We start from the raw sequence: 24,720 nt of genomic DNA, 5'->3' as shown, positions 1-24,720 counted from the left end.
TAAGGAACGATTTTTTTTCTAGATGTTATATACCATTTTCACACAATTTTCTTCTGATAGTGCGGTCCGATATTTGTAAGCCAGTTGATTTAACAGCAGCATTAATAAATGAAAATACTGATATGTTTTTGTACACACTTTTGATAAATTAAAGCATGGAAAAGAAAACTATTTTTGAAATGTGTAAAATTTATTTCCTAGCTGAGCGCTTCGGCTTACAAAGTCATCCTCAGAGCTATTCTACAATGGAACACTAATATAAGTAATTTAAAATTTACAATTTTTTACTTAAAAGTTTTTAAAAGCACCACTACTTTTAATTTTCCTATATAAAGGTAAAGTTACATCTTTGAAAAAACACGTAAAAACAGAATATTTGACTGCACAAAAACACATTAAAAAAAATTATTTATGTGTTTATGGTACCGGTGTAAGAACACTACCATTTGGTTTAAGTTGAGGCGGCAAACAAAATGAGCAGAATTGAATGCCGTGCTTTTAAGTGATTCCTCAAACAAATTAACGTGTCATACATAGAAACAGTTCTTACACATTCGCATTACGATGTAATGCGAATGAAAGATGAACGTAAGGCCAAAACAGGCCTAAACTATGTTCCATGGAATAGAAGAATAGAAGAGGAGGACCAACATTAGAATGGAAAGAACGAATCAGAGGTATAATGAGAGATAGAGTCATAAATGAGGATGAATGGACCGACAGAAAGAGATGGAGATCGAAATGCGGGAGGCTGTAGGATCCTGTAGGCTTTTTTTTGCTGATACCCACTACCTGCATCTGCTCATCTATTTGAATCAGTTGTTTACTTTACTGTCTGAATGATATTTCTTAAATAAAAAACTTAATTTTTCCGTGTTAGATCCAAAAAAATTCGCTTGTCCACTGTATATTAATGAAACTTGGTTTTGATAGTTTTCACGTAGATCAAGCCATATACAAAAAATAATTTATCAACATTCTCTTTCTTAAAATTTCTCAAACAATTAGACTACAAACAAAACATGTTTAATAAAATATTCCCATCATGTTTTATGATGTAAAATAGAGCTATTCAACAGTAATTTGATTTTAAATGAAATTTAAATTTAAAAGTGAAAGGGGACATAATATATGTTCATATCATTCGTCGTACTTGAACCCATTTTTTTTGTTACAGAATGTGGTGGACGTTGACAGGAAACTTCGGTAACATTCTTCCAATAGACTGGTCGAAATCGTACGCTAGGAAATTACAAATCAACGCACTGCATCTAGATCAGGTAAGCGTTACTATCTTGAATACTAATGAATCGATACGTGAGTCTTAACTTCATCGGGAGATGTTAAAGATGTTTTTCTGTTAAATATTGGAGGTGAACTGATCAATTCACCTTGAAATACAGTAAAACCTGGGTATATAATCTTAATTGGTTTCTGATGTTTGAATACGACTATATCGAATATGACAACACTAAAATAAACTATATTTATAGAAGTGAAACTATATTAAAAATTATTAATTTGTTAATTTTTTCTATACGTGCTAGTCACAGAATATATGGATGGCAACAAACTATACTGCGTTTCAAACTCAGCTATATTTTCACCATATCAACTCTATGGGGTTGAGCTCACAGTGATAGGGCGGAAGGCGGAGAATTTTCAAATTGTGTTTTCTTCAAAAAATATATCTTTCGATCTAAGACATGTTTTTATTTCTTCTTTATTGGAAGCAGTGTTAGAAACTTTCTCCAATTTCGTGCTATGATAAGGAGTATTATCCATCACCACAACTGTTTTTTCTCACAAATTAGCAATTAGGTTATGTTTGAACCAATTTTCAAAGAGTAGACCATCCATTTCGTCATGGTAATCTTGGGTGTTTTTCTTTGCCGTTAAAGTCAGTTCTCCCGTGCTCCATTAACAAAGCCATTTTTACGTCCTGCATGTAGGAGGACAAAACGAGGACCACGAGCTGCAGGAGCTTCTAAGCCTGTAGTCAGGCCACGAACAAATAGATCTCTATGCGATTTAATGGACGTGTCTACCCATTCTTTTTATACGCTGTGACCTACGTTTATCCATGACTCATCTAAATAGACAATATTGTAGCTATCTTCGCGGTATCGACGAATGAATCGTAGGTAACGACGACGCCATGAAATTATCTCCTTTTTCTCAATTAAAATCGACTGTCTACAGCGTTTTTCAAACTTAAACTCGATATTGCCCAACAAACGATATAGTGTGCTTTTTGAAAAATTAGGTAAATGTTCCGCAGCGTTTACTGTAGCCAAAAAAGAGTTGATTGTCGGTGGTCTATTTCCCGAAAGAATTGGTGCACTATTCTACGGATACCGCTCTTTTCTGTTTCATGGTATTGATTTTCACGAAATGATAAAATTTTCCCAATTTCAGACTTTTTTTTTCGGTTGTTTCACACCAGCAGGTGATGAATACTCCTGGCGCACTTTATAAATACTCCTTTTAGAAACACCACTCATTTCGCACATAAGCGTTATTATATTTGATAATGAATCATTACCATGGCGATTCAAATGATAGTTCGTAAGATTAATGATTATCTGCTTTTCTGAAACACTGAAGTGTAGCCCGCGTTTCTGTGGAATAATTACGTGCGCTATTACTAAATTTATCCAAAATCGTAAAAAGTAACACAACCGACACTATAGAAATAATCGCAATTTTCAAAGTTACTGCAACTCTATAGATTTTAATACTAATCAGATCATTATGGGAAACGTTATTAAATATGTTTTCTATTCCTAATAAGTAATTATGAACCTATTAAATTCCCATTATTTGTTATGGCAATCATTAAAAAGGAATTGTTTACTATCCATGTAATTACAAAAATTCCATTTCTTCTAATACATACTAAAAATCTAATTTTGTGACGGAATTGTTGAGAATCTGATTGTATTTTGTTCGTACGGTTTCTGCCGTGAAGAGCGGCAATGTTGTCAAGAAAGTTCTCATTTAGTTTACATGGCACTGTCGTTCGTATGCTGCATCGCATATTCGAATATATTATTTATTATAAATAATAAATGTGGACAAACTGTATATTGCGTTCATTTAAAATCATTACTAATACTAATATTTCCCGAGAAAACCCTTAATATTCCCCGAGAACCCTTGGGAGATACATATATTCCATTATAAGTGCAATAGCTGTAAGCCATTTATAATCCTCTATTCAAAATGAATAGTTCAGTTTACTGTTTTGATTCTTATTTCACTCAGAGGCGGAACAAATAGAGATTGGTAGCTTAGAAACTAATTAAAAACTTCAAATTGACTGAACCAACTTCCCAAGTTTTCCTTCAGGATTGGATAGGTCTAAATATTTTAATTTCATTTGGAATGGCATGGATCTGTCTTTTATAATTCAATTTGAGACAAATTGAGATTGATTTTCCGGAATATTATGGTTATAAGGACATGTTTGTTTTTTACTTGTTCACAACTCCGCAGCATCTTCTAGATCTGTCTCTGACAATTTAAGGCTCTACTACACCTAGTGAAAAGGTACTTCCTCAAATATTTAGTAATAATCACCATATTTCGACGAAATTCTTACAGCTCATCGGAAATACCTCAAAAAATTTGCTTGTAAAAGGTGTTCCAAAATTTAAGCAAGTTTTGAATTTGCCTTCGTTTATGCAGTAAAGTATTGGCAACCAAAAAATCAAAACATTTACCCTCTTTTATTTTCGTTTCTTATGTTACCTCTTTTATTTTACCATGCTATACTTCTTATTATGTTGATTTCCGCTACTTAGAATATACTTTTGGTTTTGATCGTGTTCCATTTCGTTTAATGTCATATCTCTAATAAAAGTTTCAGACTTTACTCTCTAACGGATCTGTTATTCCAAACCACATCTCTTAAACATTTTTGCTTGGTGGTAAGCTTTTTTCAAACCTTTTGCGTAGTAAGTACCATCGTTGTGGTAAATTCCTAGATAGTTGAACTTTGTAAAAATCTGTTCTACAGTTTTGCGGTTGATCACGTGTTCGCATCTTATTGGCTTCCTAGCTATCATAATCTGCATCATGTAATTTGTCTTCTTGATTGATAAGTTTATGTTACTTATTTGATGCAATTTATGAATTTTTTTTCTCTCCAGATAATCTTCGGTTGCCGTCAAAATTACCGCATCAGCACCAAAGCCAGAACATCCCGACTAATTCATTCATTTTGAATGAATTTTTCTTCCTTTCTATATAAAGAAATGGGCTGAGACTGGTTCTTTGTCCGATTCCTCGCGGTGTGGGTATTTTTTTTTATTGTTTATGTTCCTACTTTTATTCTGTAGTATTATCTAGTCTACTACTTTCTTTCTTTCTCCCCTTCCTTTTACCCTAATGAGGGGGTCGGAATCTAGTCTACTACAAAAAGTGAATTTTTATTGTTTCCCGTAATTTCAGTATAACTCGTTTCTTAAGCGTAGGAGAGACCGGGGTTTGTTGACTGATTTGTTCAGTAATTAATTTTTACTGATTTATTTTTTGCATACTGTTAAATTCAAGTATGTCAGCTGGTTCTATACTCCTTCAGGTATTGTACAAAAATTTTCAATTTATTTGAATTCTCCCTAGAAAAAAGTTTCAAGCAAATTTTAACTTCCTTGCAAAATAAGTCATCTAGCCCCGGGTGCGGATTTAGTTGACTAACGGCCAGGGGTTAGTTGATTTAATATTTTCTTAGTGATATCATAAGGGTAATAGTAGTGACACAATCAAAAAAACAAATACAGATTCAATTTTTCACGTTTTTTGACCATTGACATTAAGAAAATCTAACAATTAAAAACGAAACTAACAAATTATCATCTGAATCATAATTGGTGCATCATATGATGCACCAACTCCAGTGCTATTTCCATAGGGTTCTTCACATACTAAGCGCTCAGTTTCATCCTCAGATTCCGAGGATGTAGGGTCTTGATGAGCTGCAGACGTAGATGGAATCTGACTTTCTTCCCGGAAAATAAATTTTCGACCGTCTCTAATTTTCGTGTTCTTGATGTCTTTCTTTTGGTTGCATGTTTTTATTTTATGTAAAATTTCTTTTCTGTATTTCTGTATTCTGTCTTTCTTCCGCGAGAGCATATTTTATCGGAGTATCGGTTAAAATAGCAGTGTGTCTGCTAGTGTGAAGACCTGCTTTTGGAAACAGCCTTACTTCTTCAGGAGAAAGCCTTACAGGTTCTGTTTGTGTCGATGCGACTGTGTTTGCGGACAAATTGTCGTTGACATCTGGGAAATGTGCTAGAATTTTCGGTGGATTCTCCATGATTTTAGCTTGCTCCACTGTTGAAACATTTCTGTTGTTTTCGGTAGCCTTCTTCATCTGCTAGTGTAGGCCTGTCCGTCACATATGATGGCAAGAGATTACTCTTTGTGAAGATACCCTCATTTAGAAGACATATCCCTGTTTTACTGAACCCAGCCATTATATTGGTTGGCTTAGCAGCTAGAGACAGACTCAATTTTACAATGCCAGGAACATCATATATGGAAAATGTCTTATCTGGATTGTTCATCATCCAGTTATCCACAGCTGAATTGAAATATTTTTTTAAAGGTTCGTAAACACTCCTATCCAGAGGCTGCAATTTATGCGAGCAGTGTGGAGGGAAAGATAAAACTGTCGGGTTGATGATTGTCGAGCATCAAAAGTATAGGGCACTCCTTAAAACGTCTTATGTGAAACACAAAATGCTTGACAAATTTCACAAAATGTTTTTCTTTCATCCATCCTGGTGGATTTGTATCTCCTAGACTTGCGACAGGTGCATCTCTAATAAAGTGGTTCCTGTAATTTACCTCGGGAATATGAAGAATGGAAGAACAGTATTACCACTTGTTGAAACTGTAACAGTGAGGGTTTCAAGGGTCGTGAGTTTACTTATATTTCCTTGAAGCCACGTCGTGCCACTATTCTATCCGGCTTCTGAACGGTTGTGCTTGTCAACGTTCCAAATATCCGATGCTTGTAAATTCAGATGCTTATATACCGTTTTCAAATTGTTGAAAAACATGTCTACATTTGATTTGTTGAATGAACTGGCTCTTGACAAAAACTGATGGCTTGTGGTGTCCTCAAGGATAATGTTCTATTCCACTTGATATAAGATGTATACCAATCTGCACCTGCCTTTTTGTTGTTTGTCCAGTTATCTGGAACTCTTAGATAGTTTGCATTGGCATACTGGAAGGCGAATTTTCTGAGCTACTTGGGGGTTAAACCGTAAGAAACATATGAAGCTTGTTTTAGGTACTTAGCTAGAAGCGTCTCTTGTTCTTCAGAAAAAAATATTTCGCCCATTGAAATAACCTACTACACGTTCTGGCTTTACATTCCCACCATGTGATCTGGCTTTAACTACATAGCGCTGAAGTGTTTTTTTTTTGTATTGAGAAGTCTTTTGCTACACTATTAACACTTCTGGCATGATTTAAAACTGTTTAAACTGCCCGTTGAATGATATCGAGTGCTGTCTTGGCCTTATCATTTTTTCTTGTGTACTTTCTCATAGTTCTGCTGTAACAAAAATAAACGATTAACGTTTCAGATAGATTTACATTTGAAGAAACATATGCAATATAACGATTGCTAATACTTTTCAAACGCCTCGATATCACTATCAACTTGTAAAATGTCAACTTAGTTCACAAAATCTGAAATTTGAGTACATTATGATGGTGTTTTTCGACTAAGTCAATAAACACAGACATGGCTTAGTCGGCAAGCTCCATGCGCACTCTGTCATTCCGAGGGCCGTATGATAGATATGCGTTAACGTAGGTATGAATAATAAATCACGTCAAATCATAGTCAATGTATGTTACTTTTCAAAAATATTCAGTAAAATTTGTGACGAACGATTTTATAGTAATAATAAGAAAATATTGAGAACCGAAGTAATTACTTACCAAGGATGATTCTAGATTTCTCATTCTCACTGACACAAAACACAAGTGACCATAACAGTGATATTGTAAAATAGTGGCGCAAGAGTGGACAGTTCAGATATCGTGTCCATAGGCGACATCTGTTACACATTAGGGGAATTAGAGGCAATTAGTCAACTAATCCCTTTAGTCCACTAGCCTTGTCTTCCCTACCATCTCTATGTTCCATTTCATTTATACAATAAATATTGGTATCAGAGTTCATCCATAACTTTATTCCTCCCTTGACGAAGAAAAAAAAAACTAAAAAAAATTAAGTCTCCCAATTAAAAATATATAAGTAAAAAGTGCTAAGTAAAAAAATATTACAGATTCATACAATTTCAATTTATAGACGCACAACACTGATTATTTTTCTAAGAAACAAATTCGTATTTTATTTTTGGTGCACATCTGACCTTGCTATAAAATTTTATAGGGAAATAGTCGTCGATTGAATTTTCTGGTCACGTTCAAAGCGGAAATTATTTTTTCAAAGTCTTAAGTGGAAAATTACGTTTCAAACAACCGAAGGCCTTTTACTTCTTTACTTACTTTAAATTTGTTGGTGTTGCTAGGAGAGCAAGTTGAACATTTCTGGAGTTTATTTTTTATTTATTTATTTGTCGTATTGCTGTTCGACACCTTCATGAATATAAAATTACATGTCTTCACCAAACTAAGCAGTTCTAGCAGAAGCCCAGGAACCACCTTTACACATACGTAGGCAAATGTTAGCCAACAAACGTCTAATAACATACAGATCGTTTAATACAACTATGGTTCACAAAATAGGTTTACTTTTGACAGAAAATTTAACAAATTCTTACTGGAGAATAAAAAATTCTCCTCCTCTTGCAGAATCTTTTATCGATACGAATTCATTTCAATCTTATATATTACAGCTACCAAAATTTCCTTTTTACATACAAGACTTTGAAGTTCTGATAGACAAACCAACCATTATAATGCCCTCTTATTCAGACTTGCCAATTTTAACTAATCTGATATTCAAATCCATACTAAGCAAATTAGGGGAAGATTTAACGATGTGAGAACATCGTAATAGTATCAGATTCTCAGGCAGTACTACAAGCTATTCGTAACCATCCATTGGATAGTTTTCAAAACTCCATTATACTTGATATCAAAAAATTATTACATGATCTAAAATTCACAAAAAAAACAGTTACTTTACTCTGGGTTAAAGGACACAATGGAGTAATTGGAAACGAATTAGTGGATGGTATGGCAAAAAATACATCTGAGATATCCGAAATTACAAATTTTTACTACTTTAAAGATCTTTTTTCTATTATCAGGAGTATTGGCAGGGAAATTTGGATGTCAAAATATAAAGAGGTTCAGAAGACTTCAAGAAACCATTACTTTTCTATTCATCCACGCTTACCAAAAAATATTCCCCATTTTAATTTTAACTATAATAAAGTACATTCTTCGTTAATAACCCGGTTAAAACTTAACCATGGCCTCTTTCCAGAGCATCTGCATAGGATTGGAATCTATGAAACTCCTTTCTGTCTTTGTGATGGTAAATCTGTCGGAGATTTGAACCACTTATTTTTCGATTGTCCTAATCATAGGGAACAGACTCGAAGCCTATATTTAGGTTTAATTGATCTCAATATTGGCCTACCAGTTAACATCAGCAATCTGTTATCTTATTCTGACAAATCTATATATAATATTCTAATCAAGTTTATAAACGATTCTAAAATAAAAATTTAAACATCCTTATAACAATTTTCTGTGGCAAAAAGATTTTTTGTCTAATGAAATCTCTCTCTCTCTCTCTCTCTCTCACACACACACACACACACACACACACACACACACACACACAAAATTACATTTACCCTGTATAAATCATACTTGATATAAATATGAAAACTGACAGCAAGGTTGGATATAAAACTTATAGACTCTGGCATCGCAAGCAGGAGAATATTGGAGGCTACCTCCGAGTGATTGTTGTAGACGTTGTAATTCTTTGGAATCTTCTTAGTTCCATTAGTGAATTGACAGCTTACTTCATTTATGTAGTAGTTAATGTATTAAGTTTCGCGATTTTTGTTGGTGTCTACAATATATTGTATATTATTAGTAAAATTATGTGTGACGTTTAGCTTAGCATTTATCAAAAGTATGGAGGCTTATAAGGGCAACTTTTATAGTCAAACCGGGAAAAACCGGACAGAAAAATGCTCTCTGAAGCCTATAAGTCTGTCATTTGTACTAAAATCTCTAGAAAAACAGTTCGTTAGGCAAATTAAGGATGATGTATTGGTTGAAAGTCCGATACATCAGCAACAATATGCGTGTAGAGCTGGATTCTGTACGGAAACGGTACTACACCATTTCATACAGTGGATTGAGTACGTTCTGGAAAACCAACAGGTCATGTGCATTTCACTATATGTGGGAAGTATTCAAGAACACCTCTTAAGACGCAATAACAAGGGCCATTCGTTTAAAGGAATATACTGTATGCCAAGGAGCCGTGTGATATGCGCAACGTTACTGGGATACAAGAGCAGACAGATAGCTAAACGATGCTCGCAAGGGACATTTATCTCCTCCCCCTTCTTGTGAAATTTGGTCATGGATGGGCCGATACCTAGACTCAGTAACGACAGACATCATGTCCTGTACTATGAAGATGATCTTATCCCACAGAAAATTTAATGTCACAGTCAGAAATAAAATGCAACAGGCACTGACTGAAGTGACATAATAGAATTCAAAAAACATAAGCTAACATAAACCATGAGTTAACATAAGCCCCCAGAAGTCCAAAATCATGCAATTTATCAGAAGGAGGAATTTAGAGGGATTAGGTCCTCTAAGCCTATATGATACGAATCTTAATCTAGTGAGTGATGTGAAAAACTTTGGATCAGTATATCATGTGCACTTTTTTAACTTGATGTAACCAACATGTACTTTTTTTTGTCTTCGTTGATGACTAGACCGACCTGTTTCGCCGCCGTTTCGAATTCTAGGAAATATTGCTCAACATCTCGCTTGCTACGCCCTATTATGTCAGTGTCATCAGCATATGCTAAGATTTGTATTGATCTATTGTAAATAGTACCGCCATCTCTAATTCGTGTGTCTCAGACTGCCTTTTCCAAGGCAATGTTAAATAGGAGGCAAACCAGGGCATCCAATGGTCTGAGTCCATCCTTTATCTTAAAGTATCGAGAATTTTTTCCCTGTATCCTATGTATAACTAATTTTTTCGTATACGACGACTCGAATGGGTCTGAACCATTCGAATTTCGATGCTAGTATACGATCAAAGTAATTGTTTTCATTTCAGTTGTTGCCGGGCCCGTGTACGTCAGATAAGATTTCAGCTAATAGTTTTTAATCGTTGTATTACGTTAAACAATACAATACAATTTATATTAATACAATATTTTTGCATTAAACTTTAGTTTCAATGGTTGGTTTAAATAATTTTTTAATAGAAAGAAATATCCATCCCTTTCATAACCCTCTAGAGGACTATTCAAATGTACAATTTCAAAAATTGTACAGATTAACGAAGCCCCTCAGAATGGAGTTGATAGACTTAAATGGCTGTTTTTATTCGGCCGACACTGAACCACCATACTTCATGCCCTTTTTTACTCCCTTCAGCTAATTTATAAGAAACGAATTGTGATAAAATCACCATAAAATAGTAATAGGTTAAGTAAAACTTTCAATTATTCTTCTTTTTTTTATTTGAGTTTTAGTTGTTCGAATTTGCAGTGTTGCCGGTGCAAATTCTTCTCAAGAAATTTTTCATTCGAGTTAACTCGTATAAGAAAAAATTCGATTGAATTCGAAAATACGACCCCTGTTCTCTTGACTCTGTCGTATACGGCCTTGAAGTCGACGAATAGGTGATGGGTTTCAATGTTAAATTCTAATGTTATCTCGAGGATCTGTCTTAATTGCTATAACTATATGCAATGAATACATTCTTTAAGAAAAAACCTCAAAGAAAATGGACATGGATTAGTCCCAATGGTGAAACTAAAAACGAAATTGATTATATTCTTTCAACGCAAAAATCCATGGTTAAAGACGCAACAGGCCCTAAATCGCTTCTCAACTGGTCCCGACCATAGACTAGTCCGAGCCAAGCTGATCATTGATAGTATATTTGAAACAAGAAAGAAAATGGAAAATAATCAGAAATTAGACATGGGAAAAGTAAAACAAGAAAAACAGACGTACGAAAAGAGAATAAAGGAAATATTGCCGACCAAGGAAGATATAGAACACAAACATATCGGTGAAATAAACATCATATTTACTGAAACTCTAATGAAAGTGGGTAAAGAAATAGCACAAACAACAACAAAAAAAGAAAGTTTCATATCCCAGGAAACAAAGATTCTTATGAACACAAGAAGAACATTACTAGAACAAGGGGACAGAAGTAAAATGGAATACAAAGAAATAAACAAAACTATTAGAAAAAATATCAAAGAGTGTAAACGGAGAGTACAGGAAGAAAAGATAGAGAAAACAAAAAATAGAAACATGAAGTGCTTAAAGCAGAACCTGGGAAACATACAAATTAATAGCATAAAGAACAAAGAAGGAGTGGAGACTAACAATATAAAAGAAATTTTACAGATAACGCACGAATATTATACAAATCTCTATAAAACAGAACAAAAACCAACCCAAGAAATCCGTAATCAGTTACAACTGAAAATAAAGAACTTTCTAAAGAAGAAAATTAACTCTGACCTACAACCAGAAATCAGTAAAAATGAAATAAAAAAGGCTCTCAAAGAAATGAAGAATAACAAATCTCCTGGGAAAGATGGAATAACTGTGGAAATGCTAAAAAATGGGGGGAAAACTACAGTGAAAGTCCTTTATGTACTAATGAATAGAATATTGAACACAAAACAAATACCTACCACATGGAACGAGGCAATAACACTATTACTATTTAAGAAAGGCGATAGAAAAGATCTGAAAAACTATAGGCCCATAACGCTACTGAATGTAATGTACAAATTGTTAACTAAACTACTAACAAACAGATTAACAACTAAGTTAGATAATTACCGGTCAAGAGAGCAAGCCGGTTTTAGAAAAGGACTCAGTACAAGCGACCATCTGCTTACGATAATAATATTAATTGAAAAGGCCAACGAATATCAAATCCCAATGTATATGGCATTTGTAGACTTTGAAAAAGCATTCGACAAGGTGGAACATTAGGCAGTAAAGAAGTCTTTACAAAATATGAGAATAGACTATAGATATACGGACTTAATTTTCAATATATATATGATTAAGCAACAACATCCATTAAAATAGTTGAACAAACGGAGCCCATTAAGATACGGCGAGGAGTCAGACAGGGTGACACTATTCAATCAAGCTTTGAAAGACGTTATGAGGAAATTACAATGGGAAAAACGGGGTATTAACATAAATGGCCCCTGCTTATATTTGAACGAAGGATTCTGACAAGAATATTCGGTGGCATCTGTGAAAATGGTGTTTGGAGAAGGAGGTACAACTACGAGATATATCACAGATATAAACATATATTTGGTGGTAAAGACGACAAAGACGTAGTATCCTTTATAAAAATAGGAAGACTAAGATGGGCAGGACATCTGGCAAGATCACAGCAGAACAACCCCCCTAGAAGAATCCTTATGTCGCAACCTGTGGGAAGTAGAAGTAGGGGTAGGCCAAAACTCAGATGGAGGGATGGTGTAGATGAGAATGGTAGACAAATAGGCGCAGCAAACTGGCAACAATTGGCAATGGATAGAACTGACTGGCGTAATAGACTTGGGAAGGTCGAGGCTCTTTTATAGGGCTGTAGCACCAATGATGATGATGATGACATAAATGGCCAATACTTGAATCACTTGAGATATGCAGACGACATTGTATTAATAACAGATAAAAGGGAAGAATTACAAAATATGATGGATGAATTAAATAGCGAATCAACAAAAATAGGTCCACATATGAATTATAATAAAACGAAAATTATGACCAACCAACCAGAAAAATTAATAATTACAATTTCACAAACAACTATAGAACAAGTAAAAGAATATGTATATTTGGGACAACTAGTTAAATTAAATAAAGAAAATCAGACCGGAGAAATAAAGAGAAAGATACGGTTGGCTTGGGTATCCTTCGGAAAATTTTCCTATATACTAAAAAATAGAAAATACCCCCAATATTTAAAAACAAGAGTCTTTAACCAATGTATACTTCCTGTTCTCACCTATGGTTCTCAAACTTGGACGTTTACAAAGGAAAACATGGAAAAAATAGCGCAAAGACCCAAAGAGCCATGGAAAGGCAAATGCTGAACATCAGGCTATCAGACAAGAAAAGAAATACTTGGATCCGCAACAAAACAAAAGTGACCGATGTATTAACGCAGATAGCAAAACTTAAGTGGAAGTTCGCTGGACATACCATAAGACAGAAAGACGACAGATGGAATAAGATGATTATACACTGGAGACCTTATAGTTACAAACGAAAAAGAGGAAGGCCACAAATGAGATGGTCAGATGACTTGAAGAAACACGCAGGCCCGAAGTGGATACAAACTGCCTACAATAGAGAGATGTGGAAGAAGGAAGAGGAGGCCTATGTCCAAAATTGGACAGCAAGGGCTGTATAGATAGATAGAGAAATCCGGCCTGGTATTTTTCAATTAGCCAACTGTGTAAACTCCTAGCCTTTCGTAGAGAATATTTGCTAGTATTTTGTAAGCAGTTGTTAACAGGGTTATACCTCTGTAGTTGTACGCTGTACAACAGTACAACTGTACAACAGTAGTGTACACAGTACACTGGAGCTAATCATCTTTTTTATGTAACGGGCATATCACGCCTTAAGACCATTCACAGGGCATGGTCTTATTTTGCCAGACGAGAAGTAAAAGTTTATGCAGTGCTTGTAGCATGGCATCGCCACCATTCTTGTAGAGCTCACTACAAATTTGATCAGTTCCTGGTGCTTTATTATTTTTAAGCTTTTTAATGGTTTGGGCGATCTCTTCAGTGGTAGGTGGTCTTTCGTTTGGCTTGAATAGATTTTAATCATTTCGATCTGCTACGGTGTTATCTGCTTCTTCAATATAATGGCTGTTAAATTTTGCGTAAAAAAATTCAACCCATCGATTCGAGATTAAGGCCGTCTCACTTAGGATATTTCCTTTTCGATCCTTACAGCTCCCTATTCTTGGCTTAAACTCTTTACTCATTTTGTTTACATTTCTGTAGAACTTTTGAGTTTCGTTTTGATTTCTAATATATTTCTGATTAGGCATGCAGATGATACGGTTATTACAGGTAAAATACTTGCAAGCAATAATGAACGGTAGAACAAGGGAATAAAAGATAAAGAAGAATATAACAACCGATATTGTTATAATCTGTAAGTACCGCCAGTAAGTGTATTGTTGTCCCTATGAACAATATGAATATGATAACAGTTAATTACAGTTATAGTTAAAAAAATTAAAATAGTTTATTTTATGTTCAGAGAACAAGATTGTTTTATTATTTTATTTTGAAAATAATCTGCCAGGTGTAACTTCAGCCAAAGAGTGTATTTCATTGTGATTTATTCCCAATAACACATTTAAAAAACAATAATGAGGTGTTATTAAAACACTATCGCTGAAATAGTAACTATCAGGAATGTGCCATTAACTAGTCTATAAAGGAAATTAGTATAATTAAACCATTACATCATAAAATTATACGTTTGAAAAATTAAACCGGTAATTTATAATACTCTTGGAATGAAGCAAAACTATCAGTTTGAAAATAACTACCTAGTATATTATTATGTATATAATTTTGAAACATAGTCCAGTAAAAATAGTGATTTAGATGTGAGATAATCGTATCTAGCGGAAAACTAAGATATATGTTTCCTAGTTACAGCTGTTGTAGATCATACAGTTGCCTACAAAATCGTTCAAATACTTTTCTTCCTTCGATCCACTTTTCCTGAGATACTGCAGTTTGATATATTTGAGAAATGTTGTATTCCGTATATTGTGCACATACATTTGCAATATGAACTAGAATCGTAAATAAAAGATCTTCATCATTATCTTTGCCTTTATCCCTTTACCGTGAGGTTCTTCGGCGCATAAGTAAACTAAAAGAATTACTAAGTATAATTAACGAGAGGAAATTGCAATACTTGGGTCATGTGTTCAGAAGTGAAAGATATGAATTACTCCAAATAATATTGCAAGGTAAAGTACAGGGCAAAAGATCAGTTGGAAGACGCCAGAACTCGTGACTGAAAGACTTGAGGAGATGATTTGACTGCTTATCTGCAGAAATCTGTCATGCAGCAATTTCCAAAGCTACAATTGCTATTTGGATCACCAACCTTCGAAAGGAGACAGCCCAATAAGAAGAATTTTTTTCAACTAATACCTATACGGTTATTTTTCCCCATACTCACTGGATAATACGTACGTATTATTCTAACCAACCATTATGCGGTATAATGGACAGAAATTTTATTGATTTAAGTTAACCTTTTATTATTTAATAAACATTGGCGAATTTATTTAGTTTCCTGGCAGTTTGTTTGTATCGTTAAATGATTATAAATAGTTTAGTCAAATTGATAAAAATACTTTAGCAAGACACTGTGTGTGGGATAAAGTGAGCGTTTTTCTTTTAATTCAAGTTTAAATAACAAACAATAAAAGCGTGAAATTTTTTATAAAATAGAAAAGTGTGAAATCTGTTTTACTTACCGGTTTAGCGGTGTAATTAACACGTCTGGTCATACATCAAAATTTACTGATCTAATAAGAATGATTTTAATTTATGTAGAAAATCATGTTTGAACTGGATGACGTAAGGTTTTATTTCTCATATGAAACTATGACCTCGTTTATATTCAATGTTGTTCTCATATTCCCGCAAATCTTTTTTTTTATTCACCACTATTATCAGAAATTGTTACATTCATACAATTGTTATTTTGTTTATTTTCTATAGCCATCTTTCACAATTCGACATGAATTTGTTAGTCAATGCATTGATACGTGAAAAGTACAAATCGATTTCTCTAGAAAATGGTACCTCATGGGACTTCAGAAAAGAGTATCTTAAAAAATCTAAGTTTAAACATTGTATCAAAATAACTAAATTTTGAAAGACAAAAAAAGACAAAATTTTGTGACGTTGCCAGATTTACCATTGTTCTGATATCATTAGTCACTTTGGATTTTAAATACAAAACCCTGTATATTGTGCCTTTATTGAAATCTCCACTTCAATACCAGTTCAACCGCATACAATACTTTCGATTTTATGTAGTCAGGAACATCTTAAATAGATAAAACAAAAGACTAGAAATGCCTAATGGTTCCAATAAATTTTTTGACTCAAACTATATACAACTAACTTTGAACATAATAATTAAAAGTTTACTACATCTCGAAATTAATGTCTACCTAATCAAGTGTTCAAAATATCCTCTATTGTTAATTTGACAGTATCCTAAACGATGGTAGAATTCGTCTATTATATTTCTCCATGTTTCTTTATCCATTAGTATGAATTCATCGATAATTCTTTGCCTTAGATCTGTAACGTTTGCTGGTTTAGTTTTATTAATTATACTTTTCAATTATCCCCAATAAAAATAATTTTTAGGGTGCAAATCGGGTGAACGAGGAGACCATTCAATACTACCTAATCTACCAATCCATTGGTCGGGAAATGTTTGATATAAATAATGAAGAACGTTTACACCGACATGAGCTGGAACTCCGTCTTGCTGGAACCAAATCTTCTTAAAATTTTCTCCAAACTTGTTTTCTAGGGCAGGTATAATTTCATTTCTAAGCAGCATTTCATAATTATTGCTTGTTAAATTTTCTTCTATAAAAAATGGCCCAATTAACTGAATACCTACTATACCCGGTCATACATTTAGTTTTTGTGATCTTTGAGTATGGTTTTCACGTATCCAGTATTGATTTACCTCACTCCAATACCTTAAATTTTGGTGATTTACATTCCCACACAGTGTAAATATTGCTTCGTCGGAAAAACATATTTAACTGTTATTGAAGTTCTCGTCAGTGACAATTTTATTCATCATTATCTAACTAAACTGTAATCTACGGTCGACAACAGAAAACAACTGTAAGAAAACAAGAAAGCATTACTTATTGGAAAGAAGCAAGTCGTGATTCTAACAAACGAAAATAGCAGAATTACAGACAGAAATGAAATAATACAAATAATACAACTCGTGACTAAATTCTACAGTGAACTATACAAAGCCCCTGAAACACTTAAAGAAGCAATCAGTAACCAGCAATCGACAAATAGAAGAATGAAAATCGGTAAAGCAGCTGGAATAGATGGCATAAAAGTGGAACTGCTTAAATACGCTGGCAAAAAAACCGGGAAAATATTTACGGCAGGCATATTTACGAACTGCCTAAGATCAAGATGCATACTAAACAACTGGAATACAGCAAACCTAATTCTCATTCATAAGAAAGGTAGCAAAGAGGATATCAAAAACCACAGACCTTATATGTCTACTACCAATCATATACAAGATATTCACAAAGATTATCAACAATAGGTTAATAAATGCATTAGATGCTGCACAGCCAAGGGAGCAAGCTGTCTTCAGAAGTGGATTCAGTACCCTGGATCATATCCTAAGCTTCGAGAACTAATGAGTAGAGCTAAAAAATATGAAATAACACTAAAATTAACTTTCATCGATTTCGAGAGGCTTTCGATTCTATATATCCCAAGGCAGCAATCGAAGTTTTGACCAATCAAGGCATTGACAAACCGTACATAGAGATTTTAGCAAATATATACAGACAAGCAAAAGCTAACGTAAAAATTTATGAAAATAATCCAGAATTTCCCACTACTCCCAACTCTAGAAAATATATTCAGCAAAATGAACTGGCAGATCAAAGGCCTATCCATTGATCGAGAATACCTCAGCCATCTAAGATTTTATTAACAGATAAAAAAGAACAGATAAAGAGACAATCAATACATAAATCTGGCTCCTTACTCCCAGAAATCAACAGAACAATGAAACGGGCTTGGACAACTTTTGGTAAAAATGCAGTTATATGCAAATCTAGGATGCCACTCCACTTCAAGAAAAAAGCATTCGATCATTGTATATTACCAATCATGACATACGGCTGCGAAACTTTCACACTAAAGAAAGATATAGCAAAGAGAGATCGAAAAAGAATAGTATGCATCAGACAGCAAACCAACGTCACTCATGTAATTCACAGTATTAAATCTTTAAAATGCCAGTGACGGGACATTTAGCGAAAAGAACTGACAATAGGTGGTCCACTAACCAAGAGACCAAGAACCAAGAAGACGTGTCCAAATTTAAGATGGTACTATGACATAAGGAAACAAGCCGGTACAACGTGGCACAGAAAAGTTAATATTAGACAATCCTGGGCAGAAATGACGGACGACTGTGCAAGGGAGGCTGTACCATAATCGGTAGAATACGCTGAGAATTATGATGATAATGATGATAATGATCATAATGATGATAATGATGATAATGATGATAATGATGATAATGATGATAATGATGATAATGATGATAATGATGATAATGATGATAATGATGATAATGATGATAATGATGATAATGATGATAATGATGATAATGATGATAATGATGATAATGATGATAATGATGATAATGATGATAATGATGATAATGATGATAATGATGATAATGATGATAATGATGATAATGATGATAATGATGATAATGATGATAATGATGATAATGATGATAATGATGATAATAATGATAATGATCACGCCATATTACGCCAGAATAAATAGTACCCATTGTTTTTACAGTGGCTGAAAATATGTTGTTACCTTTTTGTAGTTCTCAAATTTTGAATTATATTCTAACTTATATAAAGCCTTAAATGCATCAAGTGTTGTTAGTTAAGGTCAAATTATTGCATACGCATGTACAGATTTTGTGCGCGGGAACGTTTCGAAAACCTCTCACCAAAGGTATAATAATGCTATTTGTCTATAATGCCATGATTGACAGTAACTTGTGGCTGATGCTCGTCAACAAATTCAATACTAATAATCCCATTTTCACACAGCTTACCCGTAACACAGTAATCCATTCATTGTGAAGTAGTTTCTCTACAATGACATCTGGCCGTACAAATTCAAAGAATTGAGATGTTTGATGGTTTGAGGATATCCGTCCTTGGTTATTTTTGGGAAAAACAGTTTTTCCACGATCAGTAGAGTCTCTGAGTTCGCACAACACACTATAATTACGCTTTGCTAATGAACTTATTATTATTGTAGATTTTTTTATGTAGGATTAAACCACAATTAAGTAATTCTAATGAAAATTCCATTTTCTATTTTGTTTTGACGTTTCGATTTCCAATCCGGAAATTGTTTTCAAAAAATTCTGAAATAGAAGTTATGAAAAAATCTTTAACCTATAAGTGGTTATGATTGGTAGTAGGAGATAATATGAATTTGATAATACCAAATTGGTATTATCTACCACCGCTAATAAACATTATTAAATTGATAGATTTATATAGTAATAATAGATTGTTTTATAATTTTTTCACCATTTCTGGAAAAAAAATTTCTAATTGAAAGTCGAAACGTCAAAACAAATAGAAAATGTAATTTTTATTAAGTACAACTAATTGTTGTTAACCCCATAAAAATATTTATGTACCTAAAATATGCCACAGGAAAATAGTTTTGGCACCTCTTTGTTATTATTCCGGCCATTTCCACATGAACGAAAATAATGCTATTATAAAAACTTCCTCGTCTGTTATTTAACTCATTTTCAAGATTTTAATACTAGAGTAATTTTGATAATATATTAGTTATCTTAATTTTGATATTGTTTATTTTGGCAAATATGGAATTTTTGCGCAAATTGTCCACACTGTTTGTTTCACAGTTTCCCATGTTAATGACCTAACTTAAACACAAAACTGTTAATTACAGGAACCCCAGACGCCCGAAGACGATCTTGATCTGAGCTCCGAAGACGAGGCCGTAGCTAGTGACCTAGATATGCACGCCCTGATTCTCGGTGGTATCAGTCACGATGCCGATGAGCCTCTTAAGACCGCCGAGGAGGTCATCAGGGAGATTGACGATATGATGCAGGACGATCTGTGCTCAGTGGATGGAAATCCCGAGGCGAGAGAAGCACAACTGGAGAATAACGAAGTTATGGAAAAAGCCAAAGAGGTGCTGAGTTCACCCTTGTATGAAGACAGTAAGTTATTAGATTATTTTACTAATAAAAGAAGTATAAGAAATAATCGTAGGGGTATCCAAAGTTAGATATGAATTATTAACAGACTTTATCATTGTCAAATTAATTATAAAGTATTATTTGACAATATTAATACATCACTTATACTAAAGACAAAATTTTAATAAAATTGTTAACGTAATGTAATTCTATAAACTTGTAGCCAATGCGAAAATTTAAAAATTATGTTTAGGTATTACAAAATTAAAGTTAATAAGTTGATTTAAAATTAATATCGGAAAATTGCTTCCCTGTTGATATCTACTAATATTCGTCTATGTATACCACTAATTAAGTGGTATTCCTCTAAATAAATGATTAAAGTAAATAAATAATGTATTTATATAAAGAGTTCCTACCGGTAGAAAGGGGATTACGCCATAATGTGACATTGTAGTCCGTTTTAAGAAACGTTTTTTAATATGTTCTTTGAAAATATCCTACGAAAATGAGATGTAAAGGCATGGCTTTGATTATTTGGTAAACCCACATTATATTATGTCAACAAGAAATTAAACAGAAATCATTGAAAAATGTTTGTTAATAAATTCACTGTATACGATATATTCCGTACTATTGCAATAAAATGTTAAAACGAAAACTTGTTGAGCAGTGCTGAGTGACACAGCAGAGCAAGAAAATGTTATACATAAAGATAAAATGTATCTCCGCTTACCTTGTCCACTATTAATAAAGTTATCAGAAGTATTTAATACCAACTCGGCCGTCGTACATGGTTTTTACTATATCTTGAATCGCTCACTGACTTGCAGTGTACAGGGTGTCCCAAATTGGTATGTTTTGCAGGATATACCGAAAACTAGAGGGGACAGAAAAAAAGTATTTAAGATGTTATGACTTATTTTTTCGTTAAAGTAACGACTGTCCAATCAAATCATCAATAACTCCCCACATTAGCGAAATACAGGGTGATTATTGAAAAATGTCGAAACCGACAGGGTTAAATATCTTATTTATTAAGAAAAATTAAAAAAAAAATATGAGTTCAGTGACATACGAGAAATTTTTTAGTGGTTCTCACTAAGGAAATATAATACCAACTTATGTTTTTATATGGGACACCCTATATATTTTATATATGGGACACCCAAATTAAAAAAAAAAAAAATAAGTTTCCAAAAAAAAACCTTTCAGTGAACTACTATTTATGCATACTTTTATAGAAGAATTTAACGTTTTAAAGGTTAGCTGAATTTGGCACTGCTTTTGGTACACATTATAATAGGATCTTCAACTTCCAATCTTTTTCTCCCATCTCCATATTTTTCGTTGTCGTTGTTCGTCTGCATCTGTAGTTTAATTTCATATTTTCATACATTTTTACGTGTTTAAATAAATTTAATCAAATCAAATTTTATGTTTGTTTATAATCTCGTATGATGTTAGTTTTATGACCTATATGATAAGAACGCTGAAAGATACTATAAAGTTACATTTAATTAACAATATTTTGTTGTATTAATCGACAACACAGATTTCTCTTTTTCTCATTTTTGTTAACCTTAATCTAGGAGTTCTCACATTTAGTACAAATCTGAACAGTTAACTATCAAACCGTTATATAGAACTATGCATTTAGATGTTTTGTTTAAAATCAGCGTTTGGAAAAAAGTAAGGATTCCGGTAAATTAATGGTCTTAATTACTATTGTTGACTCATCGTGTCTGCTTTTTATTGCAAATATGACACTGTTTACAAGTTTGTGGAGTTGATATATATGATTAAGTACAATGTGATGTGTATAAACAAATTTAAATAATACATTCAACAATATGCACGCTTTCCAAAAGAAATTACTATTAAATCAATAAAAATTTGGAAGTTACAGAGACTTAACTTCGATATTCAATTATGAAGTGCAATAACACAGTTTCTCTTATAGAAGTGATTTTAGAAAAAAAAAATCTAATACAAATATTATGGTTTTCTCCTTTTTAGTATTTTGATAGACACCTCCTTATTTTAGCCTCAGTTGTCAGACCATATTTTTCTCCTATTGCTGTTCTTTAACTTGACGATATACTATTCTTTCTATTTGATTCCATTCTATTTTCCTGTTTTTTTCAACTGGTTTATTTATCCCACATCTCCTATTTATATTTTCATATCAGTTGTCTCCAATAATCCTTGAGTTTTGATCGCCCATGTTTTGTACTCGTTTAGACAACCGCTGCTCTGTTCCTATTGCTTAGTTGTTTTCTTTCCCCTTCCTCTACTTTTTTATGGCTAAATATTTAATTTTCTAAACGTTATACAGTCAACTCCCGTTTATCCGTGGTTGAGTGCCACGGTTGTCGGGGATAACTAAAATCTCGGATAAGCCGTAACTGGAAATCAAAAGTGCAATATTTACTTACATTCTTACACTTTTTGAAAGTAGTCTGTCACTTGTTTCTGATTCTTAAAGAGGAAAACGTGTTTCTTTAAATTCTACATTGCACTTTAAGCAGCATCAGTTTTTCATCGAGTAGCGCTTCGTCCTGGTCTTCTAGGTATTCTAAAAGTTCATTTACGTGACAGAAGGCAACTTCGTCAGTCACTCATCCACCAGGTACAAGCTCCTTTTCTTTTTCACTACTTTCCTCGTTTTCTCATCGGCATTTTCTTAGGATGTTTTTATCCGTTAAATACTCAAATTTCGGGTCTAACCACTAACCACTCTTGCAGCTTATGTGTAACAGTTTTCTCTATGACTTCATAATTGTTGAAGACTTTACAGGCTCCTACGCAGATGCAATTTCGTAAATAGAGTCGAGAACAGTGAATGACTTCCAAAACTCTTTTAAGTCATATCTTTCTTCAATTTTTGAGCGAAGTAACTTTGTTCTGTAGTTTCTCTTCATAGACGCATTTATAGACGCAATTATCTGTAGGTTACACTAACGCAGTCGTGTTTGGGGGCAAAAATTTGGCAAATATTTTTCCGATAGCTGACTTAAGCATATGCGTTTCAAGATGTGAAGGGCCGTTGTCAATCAACAACACAGCTTTTTGTGCAAATTGTTTGCTTTTAAATGTTTTTTTACTTTTGGTACAACTTTGACTTAGAACCATTTTTGGAATATTTTTTTTATCCATCTACCGTTTTCTTTGATTGAAGTAATCAGCAAGTAATTTTTCTGCTCTAGTGCCTTTAAAAGATCTAGGTTTTTTTTGCCTTGCCAATCACCGTCAACTTCAGTTTTTGACTTCCTCTAGCGTTGTTGCAAGACATAATCATGATTCGTTTTTTTGCTGGATTTATGACCCCTTGCTTTACCTTCACTTGCAAAAGCTAGCGTTCGAGTTGGAAGGCATTTCCACAAGAGACCCGATTCATCTGCGTTATAAATTTGTTCGTAGCTCAGATCATTTGAAGAAAGAAACTCTTCGAACTCACTTTTAGCTTCTTTCTATGAAGACCTGTCAACCAACCAGATTATGCATCAAAATTACCTTCTAAGCCCAACACGTAAAAAACTGTTTTGCTTTGACAGCAATTATTGGACCTGAAATGGATGTCCCCATGTTACGAAATTGGGCTATCCATTCTCCCAACGCCGTCTCTAATTCTACGTAAGTTTTTCATTGTGGTTTTCATTGTTGTTTTTCCTTCATGGCAGAAGAGCTTTCTGACATTGATTTAAATGAAATAAGTTTATCCTTTTGTTTTAAAATGTCTCGCACTGGCGACTCACCGATACCGTACTGAAAGCACATAAGTTTACGAGAAGCTTCTTCTTCTTTAAGTTCCATCTTCTATCGAAGATTGGAAATCATCATGGCTATGCGGACTCTGTTGACTGCCGCTCTAAAAAGTTATGCATTACTGCATTCAAACCATTCCCTTAAGCTCTTAAGCACTATTTTCAATTTTACTTGCGAGTTCTAACTTTTGATTATTGTCAACACAACTTTTTTCCACAAGGCAACTAAATTCCTGTAGCTGGCTGTATACCATGTATCATAAAAAATTTATCTAAAAAATTTCTTTATAAAAGGTATATATTAAAACACCCTTGCTAGTCCTGAGACAAAGTGTCTACGAGGACTTGTTGATAGCAAAATCATAAATGCAATCATTTGAAAAATAGAAAATATGAGAAAATCGTAATTTTCTTTTGTAGTTCACCCTGTATACAAACAGTTGTCAGTGATTTTTGTTAAACTTAATTTGAAAAATAGAATATTGTTTACCTTATTACGTAAAATGAATACTTATTTATTTATTCCTTCTTTATATACAGTGAGTTTAATTTATAGCGATTTTTGTTCCTTACTTCTGGCTCAATCACCATTCGCTAGTTTGATTAGTAGGAAGTC

At 33.5% G+C, this 24,720-nt stretch overlaps 1 protein-coding gene across 1 annotated transcript in view; it reads left to right on the top strand.

Annotated features, from left to right (window-relative positions):
* Unc-76 (fasciculation and elongation protein Unc-76) overlaps positions 1 to 24,720 on the top strand; it is a 135,066-nt gene that overhangs the window by 73,792 nt on the left and 36,554 nt on the right. The window contains exons 2-3 of the mRNA XM_072520245.1: positions 1,178 to 1,280; positions 20,082 to 20,358. Coding sequence (XP_072376346.1) covers positions 1,178 to 1,280; positions 20,082 to 20,358 — 380 coding nt within the window. The remainder of the gene's footprint in view (positions 1 to 1,177; positions 1,281 to 20,081; positions 20,359 to 24,720) is intronic.

Source organism: Diabrotica undecimpunctata, chromosome 1 (assembly GCF_040954645.1).
Source record: "Diabrotica undecimpunctata isolate CICGRU chromosome 1, icDiaUnde3, whole genome shotgun sequence".
Lineage (NCBI taxonomy): Eukaryota > Metazoa > Arthropoda > Insecta > Coleoptera > Chrysomelidae > Diabrotica > Diabrotica undecimpunctata.
The sequence above is the reverse complement of the archived record's forward strand: the minus strand, read 5'-3'. Positions and strand labels throughout refer to the sequence as shown.